At 46.0% G+C, this 25302-nt stretch overlaps 1 protein-coding gene and 1 long non-coding RNA gene across 2 annotated transcripts; one reads left to right on the top strand and one right to left on the bottom strand.

Moving 5' to 3' along the window:
- Positions 1-403: 403 nt before the first annotated feature.
- LOC136582841 (mitochondrial inner membrane m-AAA protease component AFG3L1-like) lies at positions 404-19350 on the bottom strand. Its single transcript, XM_066584106.1, has 16 exons — positions 19211-19350; positions 15664-15748; positions 14763-14860; positions 13886-14035; positions 11808-11876; positions 11570-11694; positions 9433-9703; positions 8677-8814; positions 8442-8595; positions 7129-7236; positions 6711-6836; positions 6515-6625; positions 5591-5706; positions 5068-5268; positions 4741-4935; positions 404-2378 (listed from the first exon to the last, which is right to left on the bottom strand). The coding sequence occupies exons 1-16, from the start codon at positions 19307-19309 to the stop codon at positions 2175-2177; spliced, it is 2250 nt and encodes a 749-aa protein (XP_066440203.1). The 5' UTR covers positions 19310-19350; the 3' UTR covers positions 404-2174.
- A 325-nt stretch (positions 19351-19675) lies between these two features.
- Positions 19676-23618, top strand: LOC136581875 (uncharacterized). Its single transcript, XR_010787095.1, has 3 exons — positions 19676-19750; positions 21741-22559; positions 23022-23618. It is a non-coding gene; the product is annotated as an uncharacterized lncRNA (long non-coding RNA).
- The last annotated feature ends 1684 nt before the right edge of the window (positions 23619-25302 follow it).

Raw genomic sequence — 25302 nt, 5'->3', positions numbered from 1 at the left:
CACCAGCAGAATAGTGAGCGCAGCTCTGGAGGATAATACAGGATGTAACTCAGGATCAGTACAGGATAAGTAATGTATGTACACAGTGACTCCACCAGCAGAATAGTGAGTGCAGCTCTGGAGTATAATACAGGATGTAACCCAGGATCAGTACAGGATAAGTAATGTATGTACACAGTGATTCCACCAGCAGAATAGTGAGTGCAGCTCTAGAGTATAATACAGCATATGAGACACAATGTATTTACAAAATGACTCAGCTATTCAGAGGATATTTATGATAGTTTTGCCCTCGTTATGAATGATTAGTAATAAAGCTTGCATACTTGAGTCTATTTCATGTGGCATCCTAGACCTCCCCCATCCCAAACCACAATCGTAGCCGGATGAAGGATCAGGAACATTTCGGGTCAATTCATACTTTATTTGCAATAATCGACACGTCTTGGGAAAGTGTTGTGGAGAGGAGCTCCTGGCACGGAGAAGGAGCCTGGTTTGTATTACTGACTATTCTTCATCCCACAACCCTAATTAACCCTATGTGGAGTGAAACATACAAGTTCTTAGGAGTTTTGCAGTCTAGGCACATGCACCACATGGCACCAATACGTAATTGCTGTTATGTCGAAGGGGTCACGTGTGCCGCTGTGGGTGGTCCCTTCTAAGACGCATGATTATCATCTGGTGTCTCTCAAACTGGACCCCTTTATACAACCAGCCCTATAAAGCTGAATGACGGTTCGCACGAACAGAAAGATTTCGGCGTCTGCTTAGTCATTTGGAGTTTGTATTAGCTTTGCGAATGGCCCTGATGACGAGCGCTAGCGCAGAACAAGGAAAACCTTCCTCTGTGACTAATCGCAGCCTCCTCTGCCGTCGCCAGCAGCTGTACTTTCTCTGACGGGTAAGGGGTGCAATAACTTTTTTGACTTGGAGAATTTTTTACTTCTCAAATATATACTGTATATTTGTTACTATTCCATTAGTATCTGATATAACGCTGCTCCCAATGTACTTAACCAGGTTGTATAAGACTACAAGAACATGGCTGCTTTCTTCCATACTTGTCCGCAAGATTCGATTTGGGAGCTCAGCCCCATCCACTTCAATACCAGACACAGTCTAAAGACCAAGAATCCTCTGGTCCTGGACAAACAAAGATGGCTGCGCCAGCTTCTCTGATCACCTGATGTACATTGGCATGCATCGGTGATCACACGGGCAGTGCTGGCCAATCAAAGCAGCATGTGGTGTCTTAGACTACCGATGCATACTAATGTCAGGTGAGCAGAGAAGCAGGTGCAGCCATCTTTGTTTGTCCAGGCCTGGAGGATCGCTTTGAAGTGATTGCACCCTGGTCTATAGACTGTGCCAGTTATTATAGCTCAGCCTCATGCAAGTGAATGGGGCTGAGCTGTAAAAGCAAAGACTATGGACAAGTGTGGTGCTGCTAAGAAAGCAGCCATGTTCTTGTAGTCTCATACAGCGCTTTTAGAGGGTTGCTTTAAGGAAGCGGTTATTAACTCTTTACATCATACGTTAGTGCTATGTTATGGCTCAGTTACAACAATGATCATTCTATGGTCTGCTATCAATTCCCAGGTTCATCTACTGGATAACCTACCTTTTGTAGTATGAGATAAGCATCTAAAAACTGTACAATATAGAAACAGCTCCACAACGGCATCATTCGTGCTTACGTAAACCGCCACTAAAAAAAGTGGAAAATGATAGTTTTTGGTTCCCAGCACCTCCATAAACAGCATGATATGCATCAAGATACTGCACAGTTGCACTGAGTAGCCCTACGCCTGCAGCGCCATCTACTGTGTAGAAGTAGTATAATTTTGTGCCTTTCTTTAGCCATGTTGGAAGTCACTACAGGGATGCGAGTCCCAAAAAACGTGCACCTCGGGCCTCAACACTGAGGGCGCTGCAGTAACTTAACCAACAGAAGAGCAAGAATTAGGCAAACACTGCATGTAACAGTAAGTCTCCTAACCGCCATAGACCAACTTCCTGATGGAAGTGCTATGGCCATGGCTGAGGCACTGACGGTATGGTCCTACATAGTCGAAAAGTGAAGAAAACTGCCCGTTGTTTTCTTGGCAGACTTCCCTGAGATTACGCCTTTTTGGCTGAGAAATATACTCAAAGGTCCAGGAACTGCTGGCTTATGGCTTCATCGTGTCGCTGTCTGCAGGCTTCTCTTGGTTCCAGTCTTTTAACCCTTCCGGTAGAGATGTATCCTCTTCAAAGCTACCTGTCCCTTCTACAAACTCTTCATAGGAGGACTTCTCCGGGAAAGGCCTAGGACCCAAGAGGTCGATCATATCGGATTTTTCCAAAACTTCCTTTTCCAACAAACGCTTTCCAACCTGTTGATGCAAATAATGCAAATCACTGCTTGTCAATCCACAAGGCTCGCTCCAAAAATATTGTTGCCATGCAACAGATAGCAGCAGAGGGGCAGTCTGACAAATCGGCATCGGACATGAAAGTGCGTATAAAGCAAGAGGGGTGCAATAGAATTCCTCCATACGGAGAATACACGAATCTGCTAGATCATCATTTCCGATGCATTGATATTCAGCTTCTTACACAGTTTCGCAGTCGCAATCCACCAGTTTGAGCAGATTAGCTGATCAAGACGCTCTTCATGTCGTGGGGTGATGTCTCTGCATGCAGATTCTGGCTTGCCAATCACATTGCTGTGACCTTTCTTGAAACGCGCCGCCACCCATCACCTCACTGTTTGGGCTGCGAAAACGTTCGTCTATGAATGTCAGTGGGTGCAATTTTTTTCAGTATGGAGGAATTCAATGCCACACTTTTGCTTTAGTCGCACTTTCATGGCAGATGCCACTTTGCAGGCTGCCACTTAGTTGCCATCTGTTTCACAGAAACAAAATGTGATCGTTCCCAGCAAGAGAAAAACCAGGATACAAATTGGTTTGGAAAGGGTTAAGAGTAGAGATGAGCGAACGTACTCGGTAAAGCACTACTCGTCCGAGTAATGCGCTTTATCCGAGTACCTCCCCGCTCGTCCTGAAAGATTCGGGGAGCGCCGCGGAGCGGGGAGCTGCAGGGCAGAGCGGGGAGGAACGGAGGGGAGATCTCTCTCTCCTTCTCTCCCGCCCGCTCTGCCACGCTCCCCGCCGCAACTCACCTGTCAGCAGCGGCGCTCCCCGAATCTTTCAGGACGAGCGGGGAGGTACTCGGATAAAGCACATTACTCGGACGAGTAGTGCTTTACCGAGTACGTTCGCTCATCTCTAGTTAAGAGATAATCAAGTCAGCAGTGTTATCTGTGCTATAGATGTTTCATACTTCCCAGTCACCCAGGGTTAAATTCTTTAAAAGGATTCATGACTAGAGATGAGCGAACCTACTCATTTAGGGCGATTTCGCAATCGAGCACCGCTTTTTTCGAGTAACTGACTACTCAGGCGAAAAGTTTCGGGGGGCGCCGGGGGTGAGCAGGGGGGGATGCAGAGGGGAGTGGGGGGGAGTTGGAAAGAGAGAGAGCTCCCCCCTGTTCCCCACTGCTACCCCCCACTCCACCACGCCGTCCCCCCCCCCGAATATTTTCGCCCGAGTAGTCAGTTAGTCGAAATAAGCGGTGCTCGGTTGCGAAATCGCCCTAAACGAGTCTGTTCGCTCATCTCTATTCATGACTCATACCAGTCATTTTTTCACAATGGGATTTAGTGGGTGACTGATGTTATTGTATTTCTATACAGTGGCATATGTTGGAGGTATATGTTGGAAATACACGCCGGCGTATACTGCCAAGAAAAGGCTGTGTGCAGACCACGTCTGAGCCACTCTCCTCCCAGTGACCTACCTTGCAATAATCCCTGCTAGTTTCTGTCATCCCTTCTTGTCAAGGGAGGCATCTCCGATCATCAATGATAGTTTGGCCCGAGTGACGCCAGTGTGCATGTCTTAGGGTATATGTTCACATATAATGGATTTGCCCCAGCAGAAAAAAATCTACACCAAATTCATGCAGATTTCTGACCCTTATTTGAAAAGGTGGAATTTTCACAGATAATATAAAGTATAAACTGACATGTTGTGGGTTAAAAATCCGGAGCCTACATCAGTTGTGCTGATTTTTTTCCACATCATGCGAATGACATTTCCTAAAGCGGGTTGTACCAGAATAGACTTTTATCATTTATACATAGAATAGGGGATAAAAGTCCGATTGTTCTGTGTCTCACCTCATCGGTAGGGGTTTCAGCAAACAGGGGTCCCAAGTCGCCCTGCAGTGAGGAGGGGATTGAATGGAGCAGCGGTCGTGCATGTGGGTTGCCACTCCATTCATTTTCAATGGGACTGCTGGAGATAGCTGAGCACTTCTACTGTATTTCTGTCAGCCCTATTGAAATTAATGGATCAGCGGCCGCACATGCTCTATTTAATCTAACGTCACTGAGAGTGGGTGCCCAAAGTGAAGAGGAGAGGGGGACATGGAACCCCCATTCTTAGTATTGGTTGGGGTCTTAGGCCCGATATGGATTGTTCATAAAATTCTATTCAGGTACAACCCCTTTGAGTCTCATTCACATACTGTAAATGCTGTGGTTTTGCCATGTTGGAAATCCGCAGCGTTTACGCCCCTTGTGACCCATAAGCTTAGAACACGTTAGCGCAATCCATACTTGAACAGAGACTACAAACAAAATGCAGTCATACTGAGCGCACAGACCCCAAGAGGAGGACCAGCGTTACCTTCTCCACCTGCTCCCTGCACTGTGTAATCAGCGCCATGGTTCTGTCGTAAGCAGAACTGATGAGGTCTCTGGCTTCCTGGTCGATCAGCTCTGCAGTTGCTTCACTATAGGGTCTATCTGCAATCATTTTCCCCTGGCCTCCATAGTCAAAGGACACCTGACCCAACTTCTTGCTCATTCCAAATGTCACGATCTGCAAGGACAAACATCTGTAAATTTGGTAGAATCTGTAAAATCCAGAATACTCACAACTAGTAAAAGCTATTTAGGCATAAAAAGGAAAAAAAAAACTGACATTTTATAGAATCGATCGTTTTGTCCAGACCTGTGCATACGCCGTCTGTGTGACCTTCTTCAGGTCGTCCTGTGCTCCGGTTGTGATGCGACCAAAGAAGATCTGCTCAGCCACGCGGCCCCCCAGCATCATGCACATGCGGTCGAATAATTGTTCCTTGGTGTACAAATATTGTTCCCTAGGAAGGTACTGTGCGTAACCTAAGCCTTTCCCTCGAGGAATGATCGATACCTGGATGGGGATGAAATGAGAGATAATCTACCATGTGCATATATCCATCTATCAACTCGGCTCTTGGATGAAGGAGCGGGTGACGTGTCGTCCTAACCCCTCAGATGGCTACATCACTCATTCCGTCCAAGGGGGCAGAGATGATACGTACTGTTGTCACATGAGCCTCTGAACTACCAATGGCACGTGCCATAGGGTAGACTTCAGTACAGAGCCCCCTGATATAATGAAAGGCTATGAGTGACCTTGTAGCCACATGAAATGTGTTTTTAATTCAGTGGAAAACCCCTTTAATAGTATCTGACAGAGATGTAAACCTCACCTTGAGAAGAGGATCAGCATGTTCTAAGAACCAGCCAACCACTGCATGTCCGGCCTCATGGTATGCCACAGTCCTCTTCTCGTCCGGCTGAAGGACCTGAGTCTTCTTCTCCAGACCTAAAAGCAGAAGGATGTTTAAAAAAAAGGGAGTCTTCGGTATCACCTGACGTATCGGCCTTCTGCGGAGAGCGGCTAAGGTCCAGGCTGCACTGCGACATTTTGTAGCATTACTGATTGATTTTAACCAAGCTACGGCTGCAATCCATATGAATACTTGCATGTAGTCTTGTGGCCAGCAGATCCCACTCACCGGTGCTACAAAAATGTTCAGTGCAAGGCCGGCTTCACACGGGCATAACCATATTTATGCGATTGGGGTTGCGTTTTTGCCCGCATGTGTGTGTTTTACTGTATTATCTGCGCAAACATGTCCAGCGTATTTGTGTGTGCAAACAAACACGCCCCCTCCCCCCAAAATAAAACGTTGGAAACAGTGAATTCGGGTGATAGTCGTCCTATCTAGAACGTGGCCACCGGAAGGGCACTGAGCAAGCAATCTCTTACTTTTCAAGTCACTTAGAAAGTAGCTCTCCTAAAAACCAAGCGGTTATCAGGCCAGTGTCAACAGGCAGTCATTCATCTATGAACGACTGCCTGTTTGTAATGAATGGAGGTAGGTGGCCAGAAGATCTCTTCCGGCCGCTGTGCCTCCATTCTATGGCCAACTATGGCTCCTGTATGAGAGCACAAGAGCTGACAGTCAGTGGGATGGCTGTCAGACGCTCATGCACCCAACAGTCATCCTGTGTAAAGTGGTCTATAGAAAGCTTTGGTGAGCTGGCATCCCTACTGCATATCAAACTACAACGCTGCTTGCTTTAAGAAGTTGCACGTGACATAAAACAATAACCTCCAACGTTCTCACCTCCGATGACGCGCTCAATGGCCTTCTCAAAGTGCTTCTCTATCACAAATTCATTCAGGTATCTTGCTGCAATCAGCGCTGCCTCATTGCACACGTTGGCGATATCAGCTCCTGAAATAACACAAAACGTAGCGAGGACGTGAGCCAATCACTTTATATCATAGTCTGTTTTATCACAATATGGGGATGTCCTCACCTGTAAAGCCTGGCGTCAGAGCAGCCAACTTGCGAGCCAAGTCATCCTTATTGAGGGTTTCGGGCAACTTCAAAGGACGCAGGTGAACCTTAAAGATAGAAGCCCTTCCTTTTATATCAGGGGGACCTACAGGAATAAAAAGAAAAAAAAGTAATTAATAAAAAAAGTTAAGTATCAGTTCCAGTAGATTACAAAAATCCCCATTACTGCAGATTTACAATATTACGGTATAGGATAAACTATTGAAGTACGCCCCCTACTGGTTATATGAAACCATTCAGTTGTGGAATCTATTAACAAGGGTGATGTAATATCTCATGTCTATAGTTACTATAGTAAAATAATGGCTGATATAGTTCTATCAGTTCCTCATAAGCTAATAACCATCTAGATTATCCCTCCTCCCATTATGACCTACCAATGAAGATTTGCCGATCAAAGCGCCCTGGTCTCATTAACGCTGGATCCAGTACATCTGCGCGGTTGGTGCCCGCCAAGACTACCACGTTTGTGTCAGAATTAAAACCTGGAACAAAAGACAAAAACTACTACAGTTGTCCAAACTACAACTCTCAAGGTTAAGGATCCCGGCTCCAATACAATGTACAGAAGGTTAGTTCTAGCAGTGGCTCTATGGTGCCCCCTGCTGGTCTAAAATGCCCTGCTGTAGATTTCTCGTAAAAGATATTACATCATTTAGTCATTCACAGCATGGAGGGCTTAAAAACAGAGAGACGGTTGATTAAATGAAGCCTGACATCCGCTACGCTCCAGGGTAGTCGCCAGTTCAAAGAGATTAGGTGATAAATGGCTTAAATCAGGAAAAGGGTGCTACAGCAAAATTGGATGGGCGCCTTTAGCACATGAAGATGAATATAGATATACCTTTAAAAAAACAAAAGCACAAATATACAGAAAAAAAAACTGAAAACATACACAGGTGATAAACACACACATATATATGGAAATATCTATACACTATCCTACCAAAAGTATTTAGACCCCCCTATCAACAGAATCGATTGCGTCTTATTAGTATGTTGCGTGTCCTGAGCCAATAATGTGCTGCCAACAATGTGGCAATACTCTGGGAATGGTCGGCCATACTTCCAACAAGACAATGTGCCTTGTCACAAATCCAACGCTGTTTTACATTGGTTTGAGGATATGGATGTTCCACGATTGGACTGACTGCACAGAGTCCCGACCTGAACATCTCTAGGACAAACTGGACCGTCGGGTCAAAAAATATGAACAGCGTCCATCTTCTTTTAGAGAACTTGCTAGATGTTTACAGGATGAATGGAGGGAAATACCAGCAGAAGGGTATCAGATGTTAGTAGAAAGTAGGGCACAGAGAGTATGCAATGTCATTAGGCCAAAGGAGCCTCACTAAGTATTAACATATGGAAATAAATACTACTTTTGATTCCAGCTCAGGCGTCCGATTACTTTTGTATGGATAGTCTATACATAAAGATCCATATTTGTACTGTAAGCCTGATATATGACACCACCATGTCAATTCCTGTATGACAGGAAGTCTGATCATACAGTAGATCCTGAGAGTGCTGCCAAGGTGTCAGTTTCAGGTGGCAGGTTCACTCCTGGACCCATTGAATGAAGGGTTTATAAAGGAGCTCTAAGGCTGAAGCTGCAGGACCGAACCCTAGTAGTACCCTGGTAGTTTCATTGACTCCACTGCATCAGCTCTATGTGATTAGTACTCACCATCCATTTCTACTAGCAGCTGGTTTAAGGTATTTTCCTGCTCACTGTGTCCTCCAAAGTTTCCTTGTCCTCGTTCCTTGCCAACGGCGTCGATCTCATCGATAAAGAGAATACATGGAGCATTCGTACGAGCCATTGCAAACATGTCCCGCACCTACAGAAAAGTATAGAGATAAAAGCCAATATAAGTACACTGCAAAACAAGAGGCACCTGGCATCACCCTGGCATACTTACCCTGGCTGGGCCAACTCCAACAAACATTTCCAGGAACTCTGATCCATTCACAGTTATAAACGGTACATTGGCTTCTCCTGCAGTTGCCTTTGCAAGTAGGGTCTTGCCGGTCCCTGGTGGTCCAGTGAGCATTGCTCCCTATTAAAGTTAACAAATAAAAACATAGATGGAAAAGACTGCTTAAAGGGGATGTACGGCAATACTTATCACCACCCCACAGGATAGATGATAAACGTCTCATCAGTGGGGGTCTCACTGCTGAGACCGCCAATGATCCTGAGATCAGGGGTCCTGTGTCCACCTCCTTTTGTTACTTTGGGTTCGCTGCACTCACCCGCAGTGACATCAGTGGGGCTGACAAAAATAGCCACAAACAAATGTGACCTCGGCCCCATTCAATTATCTCCTCACTATGGGGGGGGTGGGGGGGCGCAGGGAGGCTGCAGTGCGGAGCAGAGGGGGACATGAGACCCCCATTCTTGGGATCCATGGGGTGCTCAACAGTAAGACCCCCACCAATCAGACTTTTTTTCACCTATCCAATGGAGAGGCAATTATAGTCTATTACGGCACACTGCCTTTACAGTGAATGTCACACCGATAGACAAATGTGCAACAACAAACTAGAAACCCACATTAAATACCAAGAACACAGCAGAGAATATCCTGCTACGCCCAGTGAAACAGATTAACGACATTCCAGTGTGAACCCAGTGCCCCATATCACAGCATTTCCACTTCTCCATGTTCTCTTACCCGAGGTATCTTTGCCCCCAAATCATGGTATTGTTTGGGGTTTTTGAGGAAATTCACAAATTCCATTATTTCTAATTTTGCCTCCTCGCACCCGGCCACATCACGGAACTTGACATCAATGTTTCCTTTCAACATCTTCGCAGTTGACTCCTTGAAGCCAAAAATTCCACCACTTTTGCCTCCTCGGACAGACCCCATAATACCTCTCCGTAGGCTCCAAATGAGAAATCCTGTGATGAGAAGTGTGGTAACGAAGTTCATGCGGGCATACCTGCAAGAACAAAAAGACAAAGTCTGGTGAAAACTAAATTACTATTAATTATAATGCACTTCGAAATCAGAAGCAGTAAAAAATAAAAAAAAAAAAAAACACTAAAGGGGGATTTATAACCTCTTCCTGCTCTGTGATGCAAATGTACATCACAGCGGTGTGGATTGGATATGAGGTGGCCTTGGAAGCTGAAACAGCTGACCCCCGCAACAGACAGCCGCGATCGGAGCTAGCTTGACAGCTTACATGCACTGTGATTCAGAGGCATAACTTGAAGCTCCCGGGCCCCAATGCAAAACCTGGAATGGGGCCCTCAACTATAATGCTTTATTCATAGTACTGGGCTCCCTATATGGAGAAGAGAGGCCTTATGGGCCCCCCAAGGCTCCTGGGCCCGGGTGCAACTGCATCCCCTGCATCCTCTATAGTTACGCCCCTGCTGTGATTCCTGATCTAGGCATGTAAGCTGTCAGCCTGATGGGTGTTGGCGATTCACGACTGAATGTGATTGAGAGGTGGCGGTGGTTGCCATGGGCCTAATGAAGGCTTGCAGGGCTGCCATGCATCCAAACTTATTAGGCCCTGCCTGTGGCAGGGCTTAATATGTGCATATTAAACATACAATATACTACAATACTGAAGTATTGCAGTATATTGTAGAAATGATCAAATGATTGAAGGCTGAAGTTCCATAAGGGGACTTTAAAAAAAAATGTAAAAGTCAAATAAAATTGTAAAAATTTAAACATTCTAAAACCTGTTCCCATTTCCCCCCAACATAATAAAGATAAAATAAGCATAACTGGTATCACTGTGTCCCAAAAGGCCCGAACCATCTAAGTATCACGTTATTTATCTCACAACATGAATAATGTAAAAACAAAAAATTCATAAAACCAGAATTGCAGTTTTTTAGTCGTTCCGTCTCCCAATAAAGATTGAATAAAAAGGGATTCAAAAGTTGTCTGTATGTGCGAATTGAAGAAAGGGCGAGATGCGGGGAAGATGAGGAGTTCGGTTTATTTCCCATGTTACATTTTAGGAAGCAGGAAGAGAAGGAGGAGGAGGATACAACTGGTAGACACTCTGGGCTTTTGGATAGTAGTAGGTAATTTTGGGCCAGAGGTAGATTTGAGTGTCATCAGCAGAAGACTGGGCTCACACGGGCGGATTCCAATTGCAGAATTGAAAAGCAGGCATTCAAAAGCATGAACTTTCGTTTTTTTGTTCACACTCGCAGATACGAATTGCGTATTCCGAGAAGCAGAAGAAAAATCGCAGCATGTTTTATTTTGCCATGGACAGCCTCCATTGAGGTCAATGGTGGCCGTCTAACCCGCAGCCCATACACAATTAACATTGTGCATGGGCTGCGGGTACCTGGGTCATTGCTTAGTGACAGCGCAGGAAATACAAACATCGAAAGAAAAAAAAACTACTGCGCATGACCGGCAGCGAGCCGCCGCGGTTATTCGCATTAAGGAAAGATCAGGTATACAGGGTCGCTGGCCGGGCTCACAGACAATACTCTGTGGGCCTCCCGCATGTGGAATCCATGCAGCCCATGTGAGCCCAGCCTAAGGCCTGCTTTACACAACATTTTTTGGAAAACGCTCTTGCAGTTTTTGAGCCGAAGTCAGAAGTGGAATAAAAAAAAATATATATATATAGAATGAACGCTATAAAGGAAGGACTTGTACTACTTCTTCCTGCTGGATGACTTCTGGCTTTGGCTCAAAAACTGGAAGTGTTTTTTTCCAAAAAAATGCTATGTGTGAACATGCATGATACGTGTTTAACAAACTGTCTGGTGGTTATCGCTGTCTTGTATACATATATACTCTCTCACGCAGTGTATGAGCTCACCCATCACTCTCAGAAGCATATACAACAGTGACATGATCAGCTGGTTCGATCCCTAGGTCCTGCTGTACTATCCCCAGGTTGCGCTCAAAGCTGTCCACACTGCCGATATAAAACCAAGCTGGTGCCTGTAATGGAGAAAGACACTACATGGCATTTCAGATATGTTACTATGATGTATATACAGTGACAAAATGATTGACACCCAATGCACAGAGATCCATGCAGGTAGGTTACTCACCTCAGAAGTCATCCCGCGTGCAGGAATCACTCTCACATACTGCTTATTGACAATTTCTAGGCGATCAACCTGCAGCGAATAGAAAGACCAAAAAGAATATGACAGCTATAATACTCTACGTCTACTGCAGCACCCAGGGTATTACAGTCTACCAGACCTTTAGAACAGTACAAAAAGCAGCAAACAGAGAGTACCAGACACCCCTTGTCACCAGTGCTGAAAAAGGCCTCCGCGCCAAGGACCAATGCGATCCTTCATTCTGTCCCTGAGGGACAACTGACATAATGGTTAGAAGAGGAGCATTCACTACATCTGGAGGTGATAGGACTATAAGTTCAGAGGATGAAGGGCATCTGATAGATTGTTCCTTCAGTTCCTCGGGTCAGGATAGGGACAAGCTACCAGCAAGGCAACTATCGCAAGATGGATCAAAGGGGGTTATTCTAAAGTATTATAAGTTCAAGAACCTGCCTAGCCCAGAGGGTGTCCATGCTCTCACCACCAGGACGACTGCAACCTCCTGAGATGAACTGGCAGAGGTACCTCTATACTTTATCTGTCAGCCTGCCTTCTGCGTCTCGGCTAGAACTGTTCTTAGCCGTTATAGGCTGGAATAGCAGAGCAGCATTCGGCCTTCACCACCAGGGTCTTCAATAAATTGGGTGGATCCCATCTGTACCCTTACTTAAGTTTCTTAAGTCCCTGGATGCTGTCGAGGACGAAGAGGAAGAACAAAATTTACTCACCTGAAACATCTGCTTCCTTCAGTCCGAGGCAGACCCCTATTATACTTCCTCAAAAAAGGAACTAAACTTTTTTAAAACTTTTGATGTGTCAGAGTAAAATTTTGATAAGTGGGGGTCCAGGCACTGAGACCTCCACTAATCGCTGCAATGAATGGGCTGCAGAATTCACCTGTGCTCTGTGCTCCTTTGGCTGTCTTAGCAGCTGTAGACGGATGCATAGACTTCTATAGCTACCTATGTATCCATCTTCAGCTGCTGAGAGCAGCCAACAAGCAACAAAGACCGCCAAGGTCGCTAAGGCACTACTCGCTCGAGTAATGTGCTTTAGCCGAGTATCTCCCTGCTCGTCCCTGAAGATTCGGGAGCCGCCGCTGCTGACAGGTGAGTTGCGGCGGGGAGCAGGGGAGAGCGGGCGGGAGAGAGGGAGAGAGAGATCTCCCCTCCGTTCCTCCCCGCTCTCCCCCGCAGCTCCCCACCCCGCGCCGGCCCCCGAATCTTCAGGGACGAGCGGGGAGATACTCGGCTAAGGCACATTACTCTAACGAGTAGTGCTTTAGCGAGTATACTCGCTCATCCCTAATTAAGATGTTTCGGTTGCACCAGTATTGATGGACATTTCCACTACCTGGACAGGGCTGTCCTAAAATCTCAATTCTTGTAAAATCTCATAATTACACCCTTTACCTTGGTATGGAGTGGAAAATACTCATCAGATAATTATTGGTGGATCTTGCTAATTTGAGGCGGCAGCACTGAACGTTCTGTCAAAGGCCAAACCAGCCAGAGACCGCAGCAGTAAGTATATCTTTGGAGACCAAAACCAGCTAGAGGCCAAAGCAGAAACTGTTCAGTCGAGGATCACGTTCACATATTTATGTTTTTTTCGGGAACCAATGAGCATCAAGTCCAATATGTAAAATGTCCAAAAAAGGTGGGAGCCAATCAGCATTCAGTGGGAGGTGTACACCAATCAAGTGCAGACCTCCCTGTAAAGTTATTGGCTAGCTGTTAAAAGACAGCAATTACCTGCTTACATTAGATAATTAATCAGCCAGCGACTGTTTGTAGATTGAGCTGAAATGAAGCGACCAGTGAACTAATTTGTGCTCGTCACCCGGTGGCCGTGTTTACAAACTGTCACTTACATTGGCTCTATAGAGCAACTAGTCGGATAATAGTTGTCCCATGTAAAGCCACCTTAAGGTAGAGAAGTGGTGCCATATGTGTCTAGCAACTTTATCTTCATCCTCACAAGAGGCTGAAGCCGAAATCCTTTGTACAAGAAAAAAAACCGACTACATCAACACCCCTACAGTGTTCATTATAACCTACCAGACCCCTTTCCAGGTAGAGATGGACAAATTCTTTCCAACTTATTTCCTTGCCCGAGTCGCTGAAGTAAAATACTGAAAATCCGGTTAACAGTCCGGCTGCAAGGATCACAAGGCTGCGGAAATCTTTATCATCCCATGGGAACTCGCCCTAAAGAGACAGGATCCAAACGAAAAATGTTAAGATTTGCTTTGAAAATGCAGATTACAATAGAAAGCAGCCATTATTGGGACTTTTCACATAATTCAGGAGACTAAACATCCGACATCACTCCTGGGTTATGCTCAGGGATCGGCACATGCACAGACAGTTTAGCCTTACCGTGGGCAGAACAGTCTGCCTCCTCTGCATATGTACTGCTCCCTGGTTGCATGCTGCATATGGGAGATTTGGACAGGACTGGGGACAACATAGCGGACACTAAAGCACAGACTGACAGCACTACCACTGTAGTTATCCAGGTGCAGAATCCTTAGGTTACACTGTCGCGGTTTACTGTTAGGGTCTCTGGGTTTATGCTGGAAGATTGTGAAGGGGACCCTAAGTGGCAATCTCTCATAGCGGAGTTGTGTATGTATCGTCACCCATATGTAATGTATTGCGTATGGATAGCGTTGCATACACTACCCAGAGAAAAGAATAGGGCTCATGTTGCGTGATAACGGCAAAATAGAACCTGGTGCGATCTTTTACACGCAGCGTTTACACGCTAATGTGAACGGATCAATGAAAGTCCATTTCATTTCATTGACTCCATTCACCGAGTCGCACTCAGCCGTACATTGTGTGCGTAATATGTGCCAAAATCACGGTCGTGTAGATGAGGCCTAACTTTTGTCAGTTTGGGTCTCTTTAGAGGCGGCTTCTAGTCACGCACCTTCTGTACTCGCTGCCACCAGCTGGGTTCTTTCCTATTTCCATCCTTTTTCCTGTTGTTCCCGCCATCACCTTGTGAACCTGGTTCTTGTGGTTTGTCTGTAATAGAAATGCACACGATTTTATCATGAGCCCAATATTAAAAAGTAACTCTGTGCATGAGGAATAGCATTATATCTGGGCATTATATGACTTGTATCCTACATTTATCACCAGCTTTCCCCTCTGCAGGCTGCATCACTAATTGTTAGTTTTCCCAGAGCTGATGGGTGTAGACTAGCTGCTCTGGTAGGTCTCCATACACTGCACATGGAGAGGAGGAGATCCTGCTCCTCTTGAAGGACATTATACAGCAGTACTGAGCAGTGTAGTTGTGAACTCAGCACTAGTGTAAGAGTAAATCGCTTACTAGTACTAGCAGCACCTGTCTGTCTCTGTCTCTCTCTCCTCCTGTTCTACAGGCAGCAGCTGTAACCCAATTTCTCAATGAGCTGTTATTGCTCTCTTCATTGAAGATGGATTTTAGCAGTAAACTGAGAGTGAGTAAAAACAAGAGAGAGAGAGAAGTGGAGCCGTACAACCAGTCAGCGTGTATATTTTGAAATGCCGCAGCATACACACAAAGGGGCAATGCGCATATCGCAGGCAGAACGACCCCAATGACACGTTCCCTTTAATATTAAAAGGGGTCATCCAAAATAAGAAATACATTGTGGCTTTCCTTCAGAAATGGCACCACACCTGCCCACAGGTCTTGCCTGGTATTACAGATAAGCTCCATACACTTCAACAAAGCTGAGCTGCAACACCAAACACCTCCATGGGCAGGAAGAAAGCAGCCATGTTTTTATTAGTATTTATCATCCTCACCGCTGTTCTCAATGCTCGCAGATACTACATACCTCTAGAAGGCTTAGAGCCCATAAATAACATGGATGATGGTCTCCACTGGAGCTTCTCATGTAACACCGGGCTTCCTCTCAGACACTGCAAGGGAAAATCATCACACAAGTGTCAGTCATAAACAAGGGACCCCCCTAGAGCAGCCGTCTGCAATCTGTGCTAGCTCAGTAACTAAAACCGCAGCCAGCACCTCCTCTGCTTTGCTTTTCAATTCTGAAAGCGCAACTTCAGAAAACTTTGGACTTACAGGACTGTGTAAACACCCAGCCGATGTCATTAAGGGCTTACTCACACGAGCACGTTCGCGAACAGAATAGAACCTATTGTTTTCAATGGGTTCCTTAACAATTTTGCGCACGCAAAAAAAACCGTAACATGCATTTGCTGTGCATTGCGCAAATTTGAGGGAGAAATCGATGAAACTGAGGACTGAGTAGGCTGCGCAGACTTTTAAATCACGGCGGGGGGGAATGGTCTATAGCGTCACAGAAAGTACAGTAAACAGCGCAGATACATGCCCGGATAGCGACTTTTTGCGCTGTGAAGGTCGCGCTATCATGAGAGTTTCTGCACCTACGCTCATCTGAAGGAGCCCTCAGAACTAACTTCAGTGTAAAGAAGAACAAGGAGTCCTGAAAGTGCCAATATGGCCCCACGGAGCCCTAATCTCATCATCACCCAGTCTGTCTGGGATTACATGAACAGACAGAAGGATTTGGGCGAGCCGACATCCATAGAAGATTTGTGGTTAGTTCTCCAAGATGTTTGGAACAACCTCCCTTCTGACTTCCTTCAAAAACCGTGTGCAAGCGTACCTAGAAGAACCAATGCTGTTTTGATGGTAACGGACGGTCACACCGAATACTGATTGGATTTAGATTTCTCTGATGTTCATTGACAAGAAGAAACTATTAAAACTTCTATATTTGAAAGTATTTCCTACTTTGAAGCATTTTTTCTACACTTGCCTAAAACTTTTGCCCCGTACTGTATATAAGCTTCTGATGCGTCGCTAATCAGTAGGGTCCGGATACCGAGACCTCCAATCAATGACTGAAATGAAGGTGCAGAAACAATGAGCTGAGCGCTGTATTCCTTTGGCTGTGATTGGCTCCACTTTCCTAACCTTGGGGATGTGAGATCAGCGATGAACGGACTCACAGCGCCGATCGCAGACGATCTGGGACACATGGAGATACTTGTACCTTTCCGCCACCCTTTTGTTGCGCCCCATACAGGGTGGCGGATAACTAATGGTAGGTGTACCTGTGTTCCGTACATTGTGGATTTATTATGGAGGTCTATGTGACCCCGTTTATGTTGCAGGTCATCATGAAGTGACGCACTGTGTCCATGTTACGCAGCTATACGGATACCGCCTCTCTTTTTATATACGCATGCGGAATCCGACCGTCTGTGTGCAGGCGGCCTTTATTGGTGATTACTAGAGATGAGCGAACGTACTCGTTAAGGGCGATTTTGCAATCGAGCATCGCTATTTTCAAGTACCTGGCTACTTGGGTGAAAAGATTTGGGGGAGGCGTGGTTGAGCAGTGGGGAACAGGGGGAGCTCTCTCTCTGTCTCCCCCCCCCCCACACTCCCCTCTGCAACCCCCCGCTCACCCTCGGCGTCCCCTGAATCTTTTCACCCGAGTAGTCAGTTACTCGAAAATAGCGATGCTCGATTGTGAAATCGCCCTTAACGAGTCCGTTCGCTCATCTCTAGTGATTACCAATTGTATCCGGTCTAGGCAATCCTCAGTGAGCCACACAGCAGCACTAATCCTTCTCCTGACAGTTGGTTACAATGTATCGTTATCCCTGTTCCAGATTGGATACAATGTAACAAACCCTCAGTTGTGAATAGTATAAAGGCTTATTCCCAGGGGGGCTATTTCTTATTACTCTGTTAGAGGGTCTGAAATAGAACACATTGATTTTAAACGGTTCCAACATGGATATTCGGTGCGGTTTTTTTTTTATGCATGCTGCTAGGAAGACCGTATGGGGAAAAAAGTGACATCAAATTGGTCTTCTTGTGTTTTTCTTTAGTGTGCATCAAAAATGCAGTGAATGCACCATGTGGCTTAGGCTAATTACACACGGGCGGGTGCGACATTGGGCCATGAAACTGGAAATCGCGCTCACCAAAATGCAATTTCGCTACGGATGCAAGGCGTTTTTGTATCAAAACCGCCTTGCATTACTTTGGGGAAATAGCGATCAGCCGCGGCGGAGGATCGCGGAGTGCTTCCCATTGCTTCCCCCGCATCGTGTGCACCTAGCACGTGGTGCGATGCCGCTGCTGACCCCATTGAAGAAAAATGGGAGATGTGAAGGCACAGCCAAAGATGAGACACGCCATGTTTTTTGCCCACATCGCGAGATCGCAGCTTATGTGTATGACCCCATTCGAAGGAATATGGTTCATATCCGTGTGAGATTCTCAACCGTGTGAAACCGGCCTAAAAAACCTCAAACGCACCAAAAACGTGCAGGAAAAGTGGTGCACTTTTCACACATCAAAGTGGCATACGCCTTGTGTGAATGAGCCCGCAGTACGGGGGCCATGGAGGAAAGAGGCAGGAAGTGAGGAGAGGCTCGTGCGTGCGTGCGTGCGTGCGTGTATACACACACACATACATATACACACCCTGTTTCCCCCAAAATAAGACAGTGTCTTATATTAATTTTTGCTCCAAAAGATTTTACTGTTTTACATCTATAGCCGCCTGGACACTAATTTATATTGTCTTTTTTATTGAATGTAACTAGGGCTCAATTTTGGAGTAGGGCTTATAGTTCAAGCATCCTCAAAAGTACCGAAAAATCATGCTAGGGCTTATTTTTGGGAAACGGGATACCAATAGGCCACCACCTATTTTGTAACATATGGAAAACATGGATACCACTGGAACCTCTCTGCGGATTCCAGGGATGGAGATTTGTGTTTTCCGGGGTCCGGGTCCCCCGTCCACATCTGTACCTGCGGTTCCGTCTATTTCAGTTGTTTGGCTCCATCCTCGGGGCCCAATGTCACATTACATCAGCAGTAATGGCGTCTGTGAAGCTTCCGGTATTCCAACTAGCACAGAGTGGCGCAGCACGCTGCTCTATTGTGTCTGGGGTTTTGCGCCGGCGGCTCTGGACGGAGCCGACATATATGTGAGTGTGCCCTCAGATCTGTATTATATTCACATCTGCCTCAGTCTTCGTTTAGGACCTCCGGCACAGAATAGCGCGGCGTGCTGCGTTGTCTTGTGCGGAAAAATGCCGGTCGGGCTACCTGAAGCTAAACGGACCCCGTTCTAGTCCATTGGTTCTGGCATGCGTTGGATCTGCGCGGTTCCGGAATTTGCATTGATCGACTCTGAGGATAGCACTGAACAACAGAAACATTCCGGAACTGCGAGCGCAGGTGTGAATGAGGCCTTTCTGCCTCAGGATGTAAATAAGAACGTTTCCATTCACTGACAGGAAGCAGAGATAGTGGGAAACTGAAGCCCAAACACATAGGGGGCAGCACAGGAGCCGCACACTCCTCACCTGACGCGCCCCCGCCCCGCAGGACAGACCCCGATACCAGCCGCCCCGGACACATCTCACAAGCCCAGAGGAGAGCAGCCGCCCGAGCCCCGGACTCATCTCGCTGGACGTGCTGAGGCAATGTCATTGACACTGGCAGCTACTGGGCTCCAAACTGCGCCTGTCAACTCTCAGCCAATAGAAGAGCGGCATTCCGGACAGGCACAGTAAGGGCACACCGTTGGGTCCTTCATGACGGGCCCTTCTGTGTCCCTCAGATATTGTTGCACGGGAGAAAATATGACTTGGTTGTTTAGTTCTTAGATATTTATGTTACATGAGGAGAAGGCGTGGACTGTGATGAGTGCATGCTAGAATGGAGTGGATAAAAGGAGGTCTGACGTCAGAAGGTCAGGTGACTTTTTAGTCACATGACTTTAGCTTCGGCATGAAATGGTCACGTGTCATCCCACCTCTCATGACATAATACATTCTAGCCGCTGCCCTGGATAGACTGGTGTTTCTAGAGAGCTGTGACAGGTGCAGCTGGTGGAAAGCAGTGTGGGTGCATTGGGGAGTTTCTGGGGCTGGAAGCTCTGTTCTAAAGTACATGTAGGGCTGTATGAGCTGGTGAGGGGAACAATAGACAAATGGTGGGCGTCGGAGGTGAACTGAAAAGCATATGATTGGTTGCTTGGGATCGGTCGATTCAACCTGATTGGTTGTTTGGGTTGGCTGATTCACAAATGTTGATGAAAATGTTAATATGCCCCCCTGCCCCATGCATCCCCCTCCTCTCACTGCTTGCACCCCCCCATGCATCCCTCTCCTCTCACTGCTTGCACCCCCCCCCCATGCATTCCCCTCCTCTCACTGCTTGCACCCCCCCCCCCATGCTTCCCCCTCCCCTCATTGGTTACATCCCCCTCCTCTCAACGCTTGCACCCCTCCCCATGCATCCCCCTCCCCTCATTGGTTACATCCCCCTCCTCTCACTGCTTGCACCCCCCCCCCATGCTTCCCCCTCCCCTCATTGGTTACATCCCCCTCCTCTCACTGCTTGCACCCCCCCCATGCTTCCCCCTCCCCTCATTGGTTACATCCCCCTCCTCTCACTGCTTGCACCCCCCCCCATGCTTCCCCCTCCCCTCATTGGTTACATCCCCCTCCTCTCACTGCTTGCACCCCCCCCATGCTTCCCCCTCCCCTCATTGGTTACATCCCCCTCCTCTCACTGCTTGCACCCCCCCCATGCTTCCCCCTCCCCTCATTGGTTACATCCCCCTCCTCACACGGGCGACAAAGTCGCATGATTTTGTCGCGTTGCTACAAATCTCATGTATGTGAAGCCCATGCTTTCCTCTGGGTTCCTTCACACATGTGATGTTTTATAGCATGGGACAACCCGACACAAAAACCTCACAGGTCCGGCGATATGCCCGCGACTCGTGAGGTTTTGTAGCCCATGTTTCCCTTTGGAGCTTTTCTCTCTATCGCATCACACGAAAACGCGTTTTTTGTGCGGTGCGATGCAACTTTGACAGTAGGAAAAACTACTATCAAAGCTATAATGTAAGGCCCGGCTGCAGGGGGAAAAAACTGTATACATCACCTTTGAAGTGCTCTCCGCCACCGCCCCAGCTTCTCCCCGCATCCTAGCAATGTTTCTTTCGAGTGCTGGCTGTGATTAGCTAAGTGTCAGCCAATCACAGCTAGCGCTTCCCCGGCCAGATGATAAAGAAAAACCGTGCCGGGGACCGGGAAGAAGCTGCAGTGGCGCCCTGGACAGCGCGGAAGAGGTGATGTTTACTATTTTTTTTATTTTTTCTTCAGCTACAGCTTATTTTCGGGGTAGGGCTAATATGTCAAGCCCACCCCCCTTCCTTCCCGAAAATCCTCGCATATGATGCTACAAAGTTATGCGAATTTGTAGCACCACATGTGACTTTGTAGCGCTACAAAATTGCAATATTGCCGCGAGATGACGCAGTGATATTGCACGTACTAGCGATGCGATATCACTACGATTTTCTTGCGGCGATGCCATGCTGTCCCTGTGAAGGAGGCCTAAGTAAATTTGATTATTATTTGGCCTGTATGTATGTGAACTAGAGATGAACGAGCGTCCTCGCTAAGGCAAACTACTCGAGCGAGTAGTGCCTTATGCGAGTACCTGCCCGCTCATCTCTAAAGATTCGTGTGCCGGCGGGGAAGAGCGGTGAGTTGCGGGAGTGAACAGGGAGGAGCGGGGGGGAGAAAGTGAGAGAGAGATCTCCCCCCCCCCCCCCCCCCGTTCCTCCCCGCTCTCCACCGCCACTCCTCGCCCCCCGCCAGCACCCGAATCTTTAGGGACGAGCGGGCAGGTACTCGCATAAGGCACTACTCGCTCAAGTAGTTTGCCTTAGCGAGGACGCTCGCTCATCTCTAGTGTGAACCCTTTTATTCTCACTGTGAAACTGCCCATAAGACCTATATCATTTCCCCTTTTATATGAAGCCAATTTTTAGAGGAACCACAAATCATACAAAACATCAATGTCCTCTTTTTGCAGAAGTCTCCAGCTTTCTCCAAGTGTTGGCAGTGTACGGATGAAGAACATCTCTTCTGTTCTGCAACATAGACAGAAACCTGCATGAATAAAGAAAACAAAGAGTCCACTAACAGCAAATACCTTGTATAGTGGAAACGGTTTTCTCAACATGGCAAGTGATAGAATATTGCTAGGACCACCTGCCAGGACCCGCACCGATCCTTAGCACACGGGGCCACCTTTCCTTCACAACCACACTGCCCACTATCCACTGTGCACAAAAACTAAAGTGACCTCCATCCAGTCCCAGAGAGCAGACCACCACCGATCACAATGCTACACCGCATCCTAGTAATATGCAATACCCTTCTATGATGGGAATACACCTTACATTGTAACGCTGATACATAGAAAAAAATGACATCTGCATAATATTACATCCGTACAGAAAATAAAACCGCCATATTAGCGCCTTTACATATAATAACAGCCGTTGTCTGTACACAGAAATAGCTCTGCCGCTCCTTCAAATGACTCCATGTAGAATCAAGAGAAATCTAATCCTTCCCCATCTATTACATCTGCAGCCTCATGGATTATGCAGAATGATATGAAATATATAGTAGCCTACACTGACGTCCAATATGACCGTACTGTCCCTTTAAATCTACCGTTACATCTGTCACCATGGTAACAGCATTTCCCAACAGCCAATAGGATTAAATTGCTGGATATGAACTTGAAAAAGGTATATATAAAAAAAAAAAGTTGGGTTCTTTTGTTTCTGTTGGATCTCAGCGAGAGTGAAGACAGAAAACTGCGCGGACTGCGACATTTTAGGTAAGATCCAGTAATAGGATACACGTGACATCACACATGGTCATAGAAGGCATTCTGCGGGGAATCTTAATGACAAATCATAAGATTTAAGTTGCTGTCAGACGAGCGTATTTTAACTCTGTAATTGATCCGTGTTTTGCGGTCCGTAGTACGGAGCTAACATAAACTTATGTATCTATTCACATGGCCGTATTTTTAAAACCTCTGCTGAACTTTTCCCGCAGTCTTTATTTGAGGCTATGGAGTCTGAGTATGTTGGTTCTGATATATCTGAGACCCAGTTAATATGATACATTGTGATACAGCCTTTAAGGGCTTATTATTTCTCTATAGGAGGCTGCTGCACGGGGTCGCCCTTTTCAGGACGACTGCTCCGTAAATAGGGCTGAATATAGCAGGGATGATTTCTGTGATAGGGGAGTGATTATATGTGTGAATGATTCCATTATCTGTTCACTTCAGCTTGCATCATGCCAAAGAAAACGCTAAGAAGACTGAATTACTGCATGAAACTTCTCTGTTCACCCCTCTAGGATGGAGGTCAGTGATAAGACTGCCGATTCTTCTGCGTTTTTGAAATCTTTTTTTAAACATCCGTCCATAGAAGGATTTATAGGAATTTTGGACTACACAACTAACTGAACGTCTTCATAGAGCCTCATGCCAACTGATCTGGAACCCAGAGGGCTTTTTTGAAAACCTATAAAGCACAGCCTCCACCATCCATGGAAGACTATATACAGCGAGAAAGAAGAATGGTGATGGAAGAGATGTGCAAGGACCTGGAAGAAGGGGTGAGCAAGAAGGGAGAAGTGAAGAGAAGAGCCAAGATCACTGCCAGAAGAAGCAGGAACCAGCGGCATTACATCCGTCGCTATGTCAGTCGGTATTTGAGAAGCGGAACATCAGCTGAACAATCCGGCTCCATCCTCTCGGCCAATAAGATCCTACCGCCATACCGGAAGACAAGTGTTAAGACATAAAACACAGCTAGTAATATTAGCAGCATAATTGTCATATAGTAATATATTAGTAGGTATAGGTGTAATAATAGCAATATCGTAGTATTATATTAGTAGGTATAGATAGAATAATAGTAATATAGTAGTAGTGTAATAATATTAGGAGGTGTAAATATAATATACCAGAATGGTATTAGTAGTAGAGATGAGCGAGTATACTTGCTAAGGCACATTACTCGAGCGAGTAGTGCCTTAGCCGAGTATCTCCCCGCTCGTCTCTAAAGATTCGGGGGCCGGCGTGGGTGACAGGTGAGCTGCGGGGGGGAGAGAGGGAGAGAGAGATCTCCCCTCCGTTCCTTACCGCTCTCCCCCGCCGGCCCCCGCATCTTTACAGACGAGCGGGGAGATACTCGGCTAAGGCACTACTCGCTCGAGTAATGTGCCTTAGCGAGTATACTCAAATTAGTAGGTATAGATATACTAATATTATCATAAGGTGCTAATAATATAGTAATAAAAGTATGAACATGAGATTTGATTCGATTTGATTCAGGGTTCTAGCACTGATCGGCGTTTCCCTGGGGTCAAGAAGGAATTTTTCACCCTGTGTCATGAATTGGGGTTTTTGCCTTCTTCTGGATCAACAACTTTAGGTGTGGGGATCTTTATACCAAGAGTAGGATAATAAGGATAGCAGGACAGTGGTAAGAATAATAATAGTAATAAGAAGTAATAATAGTAATAAAAACACCAGCAAAAAAACTCTGATTACTGAAGTACCACTAATAATTATAGGGTAAGCTATAATTAGTAACAGATGTAGTAATGAGGATAATAGCACTTAGGGCTCACACGTTTTGCAATGTTGCGAGGCTGCTTTTTTTTGTATGACATTGAAATGCATTGAGTCTAATGTAGCTGCGCTCATTTGCGATGTTTTCACGTACGCGAGGTTGCAGTTTTTTTTCTTGAGTGCTATGGTCCTATTTCTTTGCGATGTGCTATTTTCTTCCCGCCCATATAAGTCAATGGAGTGCTGGAATATTACATCGCAAAACACATGACGCGTGCGAGAAGGCGATGCTGCTATGTTTTCTGTGTGGAATAGTGACTAATGGGAAGGGCAGGCTTTTACTAGGAAACAGCAGTACGTCAGCAGTGCGGAGGAAGTTCGGACAAAAGCAAGACCAAAAAAACTCCTACCAAGCGATGCGAGTTTTCAAAAAACAAAAACTCATCGCAATCGTTCAAAAAACGCAAGTTCACACCTGCGATATCGCTGCGATTTTTTTTTTTCCTTGCAAAAACGCTATTGAGTGTGAGCCCTAAGGGTGATAATAATAGTATTACTAGTCCACTTTGATCCAGAGTTCCAGGACTGACCGCTTTTTCCCGAGATCAAGAAGGAATTTTTCCTGCGTCTCCAACTGGTTAAAAGTGACTCGGGGTTTCTTGCCTCCTTCTGGATCAACACAGCAGGCCTGGTATAGTAGTAATAGTGATAGTATAGAAGGAACAGTTGTATAGTAATAGTATCATATTAGGGTTAGAATAGTCATAATAAGATCAGAAACAAAAAAAACTAGATTAAAATAATTCTAGTAATAATTAAATAGACTCCCAATATTATATGCCAAGAGTAAAAGATTGTATTATAAGCTAAATAATACCAGACAGCTTAACTTAAGCCCCCTGCATGGGGACAAGAGCATGTATGTTACTGTCTCACTCTTGAAGAAAAAAAACCTTCAATAAAAACCGTTGAAACTAAATAGACTCTA

Source organism: Eleutherodactylus coqui, chromosome 11 (genome assembly GCF_035609145.1).
Source record: "Eleutherodactylus coqui strain aEleCoq1 chromosome 11, aEleCoq1.hap1, whole genome shotgun sequence".
NCBI lineage: Eukaryota > Metazoa > Chordata > Amphibia > Anura > Eleutherodactylidae > Eleutherodactylus > Eleutherodactylus coqui.
Note: the sequence above shows the minus strand (reverse complement) of the source record. Positions and strands in the feature narration are given on the sequence as shown.